The 11,380-nt window shown below is 29.8% G+C and overlaps 1 protein-coding gene across 1 annotated transcript; it reads left to right on the top strand.

Annotated features, from left to right (window-relative positions):
• Positions 1-4,430: 4,430 nt before the first annotated feature.
• Positions 4,431-10,527, top strand: LOC141538354 (zinc carboxypeptidase). The gene is made up of 7 exons (XM_074259759.1): positions 4,431-4,472; positions 6,094-6,239; positions 6,315-6,839; positions 6,993-7,080; positions 7,157-7,359; positions 10,049-10,133; positions 10,209-10,527. The coding sequence occupies exons 1-7, from the start codon at positions 4,439-4,441 to the stop codon at positions 10,388-10,390; spliced, it is 1,263 nt and encodes a 420-aa protein (XP_074115860.1). The 5' UTR covers positions 4,431-4,438; the 3' UTR covers positions 10,391-10,527.
• The last annotated feature ends 853 nt before the right edge of the window (positions 10,528-11,380 follow it).

The following is an 11,380-nucleotide window of genomic DNA, read 5'->3' as shown; positions in this document are numbered from 1 at the left end:
AGGCATGGTCAGGTTTGATCAGATCTGTTCATGTCTGACTCGATCAGGTCCAAAAAAAAAAGTTGTATCTGTGGGGATTCGAACCGTAGACGCCACGGTCTCCAGACTGTCACTTTACCTCTTGACCATATGACTTATTCTTCCTGTAGAGGTATCTTTCAAACTACTTTAAGTAATTTAAATTTCATACATGATTTATCTTTACAGTTAAGGAAGTTAACTATGCCTAGTTTATTAATTATTAATAATTTATTATATATCAGAGTTATTTGTTTAAAACGGCTATGTATTTTTTTTGCTCCATTAACATGTGGCTCTATGCACAGTAATAAAAAAAAATTTTTTTAAGGTTTATTCCAGAATTATAATTTTGTTGTTTTCCTTTAATTTTAAAGTTTTTTTTTTTTTTTTTTTTATTCAAAACGTATAGGCAACTAAGAATTATCTGTGTGTTCTACAATTCAGCAATCTTTCATACTACAGCAATGAACCAAGGCGTAGCTTAAGACAATAACAGACACCTTGAAAGGACTTATCGCCTATTGATATCAACTGATCTATTTTGGTATTTATACGCAATCAAACTCAAACTTTTACTCAAAATCTTGTTTTTCTCGTATTCCTTGGAACACAGTAAGAAATTTTGTGTCATTTCGTCAAAAATCATAGTTAAAAATCATTGTTTTGGCATGGAAAATCAAAAACTTTATGCTTAAGCCGATATTTTCAATGAAAGTTGTATATTTAAAATTAATTAGGGGATAGAAATTAATGCGTCATACAGAACAAATTAATTTTAAAAATAGAACTAAAAAAAATCAGACATGAGCAGACATGAGCAGGCATGAACAGGTCTGATCAGGCATGGACAGGCCTGAGCGTATTTAACCTTTCAGGCATGAACAGGCATGGGCAGACCTGATCAGACATGATCATATCTAATTTCAGGTCTGGTCATACATGAACAGGTCTGATCAGGTCTAATTTCAGGCCTGATCATACATGATCAGGCATGGACAGGTCTGATCAGACATGGACAGGTTTGATCAGGCCTGAGCGTATTTAACACTTCAGGCATGAACAGGCAGGGACAGGCCTGATCATGTCTAATTTCAGGTCTGGTCATACATGCACAGGCCTGATCAGGTCTAATTTCAGGCCTGATCATACATGAACAGACATGGTCAGGTCTGATCATTTTTTCCCGGGAATCTGAAATTTTAATTTCCAAACTGTAATTTCTACAAACTCCAAATTTAGTAGGAATCTTCGTGGATAATGTCAAGTTCAGGTGAGAATGTATTTTCTCGAATTCTTACTGCAAAAGGGATTGCGGGGGCGTGAATAATGAAAATCTCTCATTTTCAAACAATAGTTTCTATACACTCAAAGTTTTGTTGGAACCTTTTATTTATAATGTAGGAATCATCTCGAATAGGATCTTACAAAATTTTAAAGTTGGTTTAAAATACTCCGCAGATATCATAAGTACTATTTATTTAAGTACCAATATGAACCAATTATCAGTAATGTCTAGATTAGGGTGGGTCAAAAAAATCGAATAATTTATTTTTGATTTTATACTCTGAAAAATAGGTTCGTAGACACCTAAAAAGAATTCTCTCCAAGTATAAGCTCTTAATTATAACGGGAAGGTCCTCCGCTTTGCGGGTTTCTATTTTTTTCGAATAATCAGATAAAAAAATTTATATCTCGCTTCCAACTGCTTGGAAAAATATTCCGTGGCATAGATTTTGTGAGAAATTGAATGCTTTACAAAAAAGGTCTCTTATGACTTTTTCAAAAACTCAACCGATTAAAAGATATTCATAGTTGAAGTTTGGCTATTTTAAGGAAAATATTCGTTTTTATTATGAATTTTATAAGTCGATGAAAAAAATTATTTCGGATTGTGGAACTCATGATTTTGTAGGAAATTTACTGCTCTACAAAAATGGTTTCTTATGATTTTTGATTAAGTGAAGCCGTTACGAGATATTCATCGTCAAACATTAACGAATATCAATATTTCCAGTTTTTGATCAATAATTCGATAAATTTTAATTTAAACTATGAGTTTCAGGAAAATTTACATAAATTTGAGTTTCGATCGATAAAGAAATGTTATAATAAGTTAGATAAAGAATTATTGGAATTATCATTGATTTTCCTTGGAGAAATGCCTCAAGAAAAGATTTCTTTCAAACGTCCTGGTGCTGTTCATCATGCTAGATGGATGGCTAAGGCCATTTATAGTTTGAAAATGTATCTATTCAGAGATGAATTCAAACTCTCTCAGAAAGAATTGCATGGTCTTCGTCATTTCTGTATTTTTATAGTCACATTGTATTTAAAAGCTTGGTTTTCATCAACTTCTGCAACAACTGCTGCTTATCATGACTTGCAGTTTATGAAAAATTTATTGGAGTACAAACATATCAATCCTTTGATTTCTTCAGCTACGTGTGAAAAAATGATTTCGCACTTATGGTATTTGAGCGATGAACTTGCCATTTTATCACTGTTTGACGATGGCGTTCCATTAGAAGTAAAAAAAGTATTGTTGAAGCTGTTAATACTCGTGAAGGTACAGATTCTAAAGCTAAAAGATTTGTAATTGCTAAAAAAGATTTGAATTCATTGGCGCAGAGAACTCTGAGTGACTTTGTGTCTAAAAAGTCATTAAATCTTTTCAAAATCTTCGATCTACCGTATGACTTTCTTGATGTCGATGTTGAATTATGGCCTACTAATGAGAGTTATCTCGAAAATAAAGAATACTTTCAACAACTAAAAGTTGTCAATGATTCAGCAGAGCGAGCTGTTGCATTAGTCAGTGAATATAATCAATGCTTGACAAAAATGAAGAACAATTCCAGTACTTATTGCAAGTTGTCAAAGAACATCAAAAACATTCCCAAATTGTAATAAAAGAAATTATTTATAGTAATAGCGTACTGTTATGTTAAAAATATAGACAATTATATTGCAATTGATAATTCAATAAAAAATTTATCTATAAAAAAGTTAAATACTGGTTGTTTCTTACTTGATTCAATACTTTTCATATTAAATTTGACAAAGAAATATGTCATTCACTTCAAATTAAACTAATCATTGGCTATATGTCGAAAAAAATGCTCTAATTTCTTGTTTTAATGCAATCAAACAAGCTCAAGACTGAAAACAATATTAAAAAATTGTTTATAACATTTCTTTATCGATCGAAACTCAAATTTATGTAAATTTTCCTGAAACTCATAGTTTAAATTAAAATTTATCGAATTATTGATCAAAAACTGGAAATATTGATATTCGTTAATGTTTGACGATGAATATTTCGTAACAGCTTCACTTAATCAAAAATCATAAGAGACCATTTTTGTAGAGCAGTAAATTTCCTACAAAATCATGAGTTCCACAATCCGAAATAATTTTTTTCATCGACTTATAAAATTCATAATAAAAACGAATATTTTCCTTAAAATAGCCAAACTTCAACTATGAATATCTTTTAATCGGTTGAGTTTTTGAAAAAGTCATAAGAGACCTTTTTGTAAAGCATTCAATTTCTCACAAAATCTATGCCACGGAATATTTTTCCAAGCAGTTGGAAGCGAGATATAAATTTTTTTATCTGATTATTCGAAAAAAATAGAAACCCGCAAAGCGGAGGACCTTCCCGTTATAATTAAGAGCTTATACTTGGAGAGAATTCTTTTTAGGTGTCTACGAACCTATTTTTCAGAGTATAAAATCAAAAATAAATTATTCGATTTTTTTGACCCACCCTAGACTCTAGATAGCTAGTTACTGTTTTATCAATTAGTCACGAGTTATTATTAAAGTACGAGTTATTATTAAAGTTTATCAATAGATAATGATGTAAAAGTTATTAAATTTATTTTTAATTTGTTGATAAGAAACAAAATAAGTATTCAATCGTATTGATTATCCATTTTAGCCTTTTGAACAACTTGAATCATGAATGTACCTTTTTAAATATGACAGATTAGTTTATCCTACGCTTTTCCTTCAAATTAATATATTTGTGAATAAATTACTAATATAATAAATATTCAAAAACTTAATCCTTCATTGAAATTTCATAATTGATACCGATGATATTTTTTAATCGATGTAATCAGTAAATCAATTAATTACATTCTTGTTTTATAATCAGAGAAATTTCTTGCTACCAGTATTTTTTTTCCTAATCAAGCAAATGATATGACGGTAGAGATAGGAATTTCAAGCAATTTTAACAATCAGTGATGAATGCGGGTGTATTCGCGTCGTGCGTGTATAAAAGTAAATAAATATCTGCAGCGTTACTGAAGATTGTACTATTGAGTGGGACACTTGAAAAAGGTAAGGCGTATTTTACATTATTATAAGTGTGTATCGTATTTCTTTGTATAAACGTTCATTCTGTTTTATGTTGAATTGGAGAATCAAATTTTACGACCAGAGTACAGTTTTGATTATTTTATTCATTTTATAGTTTCTGATTAAACGATTTATCAAGTATTTTAAAAAATATAAAAATATTGTGAGGATTTTCAAGTTACGTAAAAATAATATTGTGATTTGAAAATTTTATATTTATTTACGCGAACTTAAAGTGTCTATAAAAAGTAGATCGACTTAAGTATTTATTTTGTCTTCTTTATATTAAAAAAAACAGTGTGAGTCGAACGTCTCATTTTTTCAATGTACATGGGTCAGTCAACCATAAAATCATTTTGCAAAAATTCAATTTTCATCAGATCTCGACGTTTTATGGCCACCGGAAGCTTCCCTGATGACCCCCGTAATGTGTGTGTGTGTGTGTGTGTGTGTGTGTGTGTGTGTGTGTGTGTGTGTGTGTGTGTGTGTGTGTGTGTGTGTGTGTGTGTATTTTCGAGAGATATTGTCGACGAAATATTTGGAAACAAGTGTTTTTTCAACATAACTCCAACATTTTTTGGAATATCTTTTGAACGGCTACACTGATCAATTGTAAAAACTAATCAGCTTTTAACATAAAAAAAACCACGTCGATTACCGGCAAGACGGTCAAAATTGGTCGATTCGGACGAGAGATATCGTGAACAAAAGAAAACTGAAAAAAGTGTTTTTTCGGAATTACTCCAAAATTCCTATTCCGATCAAATTAAACTAAAAGATTCTTTATAAGGCTTAAAAAACTACGTCGAATACCGCCAACCGCGTAGAAATCGGTTCATTCATTTAAAAGTTATTGCGGTTTGAAGATTCGAAAAATAGTGTTTTATCAAATATCTATCAGATTTTTGAACTCGAAGAACTCAAAAACATAGAAAAGCTATTTCTTTGCGCTCGGAGAGCTCCAAATAACATGTAAATTGTATTTTTCAGCTTGAAGAGCTCAAAAACATCATCAGTGCAATTTTAAGCGCTTTCCATATTTAAATTAAAAAACGAGCTCGTCGCAATAAAGTCCTATTGTATGTAAAAAATTCTTAGGATTTGGAAAAAATATCCAAATTTATTAATATCTCACTGTAAGATTATAAAAAATGTTTTTTTTTTATTAAATATTTGCAACATGATTAAAATTGTATTTATTCAAATAATGATTGAAAAAGTAACAAAAATGAAATTCGGCGAAATGAAAAGAATTAAGATAGTACCTGAAAACAAGTTGATACTATAAGGGTTCAAATTTTTAGGAAATTTTTTTATTTCTATTTAAATATAGAAAATATTGCTACGGAATTTGAAAACCAATGACAGGATTTTTCTCGAAACAATGATTTTATACAGTGGAATGACCCATATATTTTTTGTGGAATGAAGTACTAGACCGAATTTATATACATATTAATATTTTGTAATCGGGGTGATATTTTATGATTATTTGATAAATATTTGACTGAATTTATATTGAGAAATTATGACCTAAGAAATTTTACCTTGATAAATAAGCGACTGTTACCATATTTTATTTTCATTCGTGTAAAAAACAAAATTATATTAATTTTAGAAATGAATTCCAATGCTTCTTCAGAAATTTCATTTTTCTTTTCTCTTAACTTTTTACAAACTAAATAAATTTTTTATTTTTTATAGAAATGCTTCGATTAGGAATTTTAGTAGCTTTATTAGGATTAGTTGTAGGTCAAACCAGAAGGTATGACAATTATCAAGTATTCAGAGTAGTCCCCAAAACTACTCAACAAAATAATTTACTGCATGACATATCGGAAATATCAGGGGTACAGTATTATTTGATAAACTACAAAAAAAACTTTAATCAGTTTGTGATTAATAATTAAAACAAAATATTTTAGTACTCCTTCTGGAATGGTCCACATTTTGTAAACAGTTCTGCAGATGTAATGGTTTCTCCTAAGAAACTAAAAGAGTTTAAACAATTGATGAACGCATCTGGAATAGAATGTGAGGTACACATTGAAAATGTCCAAGATTTAATGGAAAATGAAATTTTGTCGCACAATAAATTAATTAGTGCTGAATTTGATTGGCAAAGTTATCACTCTCTGGAAGAGATTTATGCGTGGTTAGACTCGTTGGAAAAAACATATCCAGATAAAGTAAAAGTAGTAGTAGCTGGAAAAACATATGAAGGCAGAGAAATAAAGGGTGTTAAAGTATCATTCAAAAAAGGTAATCCTGGAATTTTTATTGAGGGTAATATTCATGCACGAGAATGGATTACCTCAGCTACTGTGACCTTCATACTTAATGAATTACTCACTAGTCAACAAACAGAGGTCAGAGAATTAGCAGAGAAGCATGATTGGTATATATTTCCGGTATTCAACCCAGACGGTTTTGCGTATACTCACAGCAAGGTAAGTGTAATTGTAATTACATATTGAATTCAATTAAAATTAGTCATTAGTATGCATACAGGTGTTCCCCACAGTTTATTTGCTCGTATCTAATAATGTCAATGCCATTTCCCTTTCTATTTCCACTATTTATTATTTTTTTTGTTTGTTCAGGACCGATTGTGGCGTAAAACTAGAAAACCTTATACCAAAACATGTTATGGATCAGACCCGAACCGGAATTGGGGTTACAAATGGAACCGTAAGTTGATTTTTTAAAAATAAATAATAACAAATTCATTGTATTGCTATTGTATAATTTTTCTAATCACTTATAGAAGGTGGAGCGAGTAGTTTTCCTTGCGCTGAAACATATGCTGGTTCAAGTGCATTTTCTGATATAGAGACCAAAACAATGTCTGAATATATTACGTCAATTGGTGATAAATTTTTCGCCTACATAGCTTTCCATAGTTATTCACAGTTACTTCTTTTTCCGTATGGTCATACTACGGCACATCTTGACAACCATAATGAATTGGTTAGTATTATACATTTCTTTTGTCTTTTACTTTACAATAAAATTATATGATGCATTAAATTTCTAAGTAACCAACAAAAAATTTTCACATCTACGGTATTTTACTTTTATTTCACTATTTTTATTTGATTATTGCTATTTACGTGTAATGATAATTTTTTTAAGCATAGTTTAACTTTATTGAAACAAAAATTTTATTTCACAAGATAGAGACTTTTTTTTTTAAGTTGATAACATTTGGAATAAAGAAAATATGGGTCATTCTATGCCAAGTCGACACAATTTTTTTTCTAGCCCCCTTCGATTTCACTCAAAGTTTTCTATTTTTATCTACCCTCTAAAAGACATTTTTAGGAATTATTTCGGATTTTTTTATCCAACTCAAAAAAAGTTACAAATTTTTTAAAAAAAGTTTTTTTTTTTTTTTTTTTTTCAAATCACTAAAACTTTTTCAAAAATTGATCAATTAGGACCCCATAATAATAGAAATTTTTTTCTTGATGCAGTTTTTAGAAAAAAATTTTAGAAGTCCGGATCTATAAAATATTTCAATTTTTTTGAAATAATCGTCATTTTCTCGAAGGCACTTATTTTTTTTTATCCAAAAAAAAAAAAAAACTTCAACTAATTCTGCAAAAATCTGCACTAGCTTTAAGATTAGCCGACAATCACTTCTATTTTTTTTTTTAACTAAGAAAAACGTTTTTTTTTCAAATTTGGCTTATTTTATGTGACTTGATTATGAAATTTAATTGGCTTCCTCGTGGAGCTTCAGAAATTGAAAATAGAATTTTATTTAAAAATTATAAGTGGTTATCGTTCTAAAAATGGATTTTTTTCCTTTCAAAAAAGTAAAAAATAAAAAGAAGGACGATCTGCACTCTAAAATAAATTCATAGTTCTAACCTAATATATTTAAACAAATGAAAAATATTTTTTTGTATCTATTCATATCAACATATTTTATAATAAACATTTTACTTTTCTCTGATTCTAATATGAAATGTTAAATCTTCTTTTTACTTCCCGCTAAGAAAATTAAAAATTTTCACAAAGTTAGGAAGTTATTGGTTTCACTTAGTTTTTCGAAAATCGAGTTTCTAACGTTTGTTGACGTTTTGAGGTCCTAGAAAGCTTCCCCGAATGTTTCCACGACGATATTTGTGTGTCTGACTGTCTGTCGTCTGTCTGTCTGAAAGACAAAAAAATTGTTTGTCAAAAAATTAGAATCACATTGATTCAGTTCTATTGGAATGTGATGATCTTTGATATTTATTTAAGGGCTTCGACGCGAGCGAAGCCGCGGGTAAAAACTAGTAATGATATAAAGACTTACAAAAAAAACGAAATTATTTTTCGTTGAAGAATTTGATTATATCGATTGAAGATATAGTTTTTAGTCAAATGTTGTAAGTTCTTGAAGCAAGACTATTCGATTTCTTTAATAATAATTTTCTTGGTTCAAGATTATTTCTCTTTAATTGTTGATTTACTTCAATAAACTCATATCAGGACTCATATTATCTCAGCATATCAGGCCATAGATGACAATACATCAAAAAAGTATATATGCGCATATTAAGCCATATCAGAAATTTTTTCACGGGATTATAGATTACTAATCACAACATATAATGGGAATATATCGAAAAAAATTAGATATAAAAATTTTACAGTTACTCGGTTTTTTGATAGGTCAGTTGATCTAACGTACACATGAAAGAAAAAAAATCTCAAGAATAGTTGACCCTGCGGACCATCCGCGGAACTTCTCGGTATATTCAGACTTGAACGACCGAAAAATCTTCGAACTCGAAAATCGAGTAGTTGTTGGAGAGACACATTTTTGAAAATTTTAATTTGTGATAGTTTCCAAACTAATCAACCATTTTTTATACCTTTGCATCATTCAACGTAATTCTTTGAGCACAAAAATATTATTTCCTACTTGCAAAATGACTCGAAGAAAAATTTTGAGGTAATGCGGATAAAACTTTTTTTCTGGAATTTTTCATCAACAATCTCGCCCTAACAAATCAACTGATTTTGATACAGTTTTTGGCAATCGACATTTCTTTTTAAGGTTGAAGCTGCTTAAATTATGAAAACGATTTTATATTAACCGATTATTACTAACAATTGTTAGTTTAACCCTTTGTAGGTTGCTTAAAAAAAGCATCATTTCCGGCTTTTCATTTCATTTTTTTTTCTTAACAATACTTTCAAGTAAAACTTTTTAAAAAATTTAATTATTTTTTTATTGAACCGCGCTAAAAATGTTAGTGCAAATTTTTTTGTTAATTATATTCTTAAGATTTTTTAAAACTTATCGGGCCAAATCAGTTCAAATTTTTAGGAAATCTAAGTTTAGTGAAACCCTTTAAAGCGCCGTAAAGCTCATTCAAGTAGTAGGAACAGTGGAAATAGCTTTTCCTTGGACCTCAAAACGTGGAGTTCTAATGTGAACTCGATTTTCGAAAATTGAGCAGAAATCTACAACTTCCCGATTTTTTTAAATTATTGATTTTCATATCGAGATTTTAATAGTGAATTAAAATTGTGAAATTTTAATTCAAAATTCAGTGAAAATAGTGAATTAAATGTATGCAAATCTACAGAAACGAGAAAAATTTTTTTCTTGACTATTTAAAAAACATGCAATAAAATAATAGTATTAAATTATCTACAGAAAGCAATTGGCCTAAAAACAATTGATGCTCTTTCAAAGAGATACGGAACACAATACGTCACAGGAAATATCGCTGAGACTATTTGTAAGTACATCGAAATTGATTAATAAGTAATGAGTGCATTTGAAATAGTATATTGAAACTGATAATTTTCTTCAGACGTTGCTAGCGGAAGTTCTATGGATTGGGTAAAGGCTACCTTCAAAACTCGAATTTCATACACTTATGAATTACGAGATAAAGGAAGATATGGTTTCCTATTACCTGCTAACCAAATAATTCCAACAGGACAAGAGACTCTAGACTCGCTGATTACACTGTTTAAAGAAACTAAAGCATAACACTATTAAAATTGCATCAGCGATTTTATAGTTGATAATAAACTTTAATAATGATTTTTATCAAATGGAAAAAAAAAATTATCAATAACAAGCAAAAAACAAAAAAATGATGAAAAAAATAAAAAATAGATGATGAACATGATACTGAACTAATTATCTGAAATTTTTCAAATTTATGAAATAAATTCACTATTTATATGATAGTTTTAAAAAAATTCACCAGCACTCAGGTAGGAAGGAACTATTGGCTAAGAGTTGGACCAAGCCTTGGCCCTGTCGTCTGCTCATGCTGCCAATGCTTGGGTCGAGCCTTGGGTAACCATTGGGCCAAGCCTTGGATGATAACCATGTCCCAAGCCCAGGGAAACCAAAAAACAAGGCTCGGGCCAAACCTTGGGGAATTAATTTACCAGGATTAAAAAAAATGCGAATATAATTAAAAAATTTAATTTGATTTTAATTTTTAATAACATTTTACTATTTTACATACTACTCGACGGTGGATACATCGAGCAAAATAGAAATTTGTCCAGGTCGTTCAAAATCAAATAAACAAAAAAACAAATAGGAGGCTTAGGAGATGCTCTCAATCTCCTAAGCAACACCGCGACAGCCACCCACGCTGGGTTAGTGCACGTTTGGACGCCAGTTATTTTTTTCTCAAACGGGAAAAATAACAAATTTTTTATTTCCAGGGCCGATCGGCAGGTATTCAGGGGAAAATAAATAATATAATGTTGTTAGAAAAGAAAAGGAGAAACAATAATTTTATAGTCTTGAAATATTTTTAACAAACATAAACGAACTATTTATTCAAAATAAGTTACTTAAGACTAAGTCCAGAGCCGAGTTCCTTTGCCGGATGGACTATATAATAATAATAAGAATAATAATAATAACATCGCGTATAATTATTAATAATTGGTCTAGATTCTGAGTAGGCTATTTGGTTATTTTACGACGACGTTGACAATAAAGTAGAAATTTTAT

The sequence above is a fragment of the Cotesia typhae genome, unplaced genomic scaffold, assembly GCF_013202065.1.
Source record: "Cotesia typhae breed Kobodo isofemale line unplaced genomic scaffold, CoteBio_Ctyphae contig_20, whole genome shotgun sequence".
In the NCBI taxonomy this organism is placed as follows: Eukaryota; Metazoa; Arthropoda; class Insecta; order Hymenoptera; family Braconidae; genus Cotesia; species Cotesia typhae.
Note: the sequence above shows the minus strand (reverse complement) of the source record. Positions and strands in the feature narration are given on the sequence as shown.

What these genes read in the sequence shown, in the direction of transcription:
- LOC141538354 (XM_074259759.1), top strand. Translation starts at nt 4,439, where the DNA reads ATGTTGAATTGGAGAATCAAATTTTACGACCAGA. An exon ending in ACATATCGGAAATATCAGGG is followed by an intron (nt 6,240 to 6,314) that starts GTACAGTATTAT and finishes AAAATATTTTAG; the next exon opens with TACTCCTTCTGGAATGGTCC. An exon ending in TTGGGGTTACAAATGGAACC is followed by an intron (nt 7,081 to 7,156) that starts GTAAGTTGATTT and finishes AATCACTTATAG; the next exon opens with AAGGTGGAGCGAGTAGTTTT.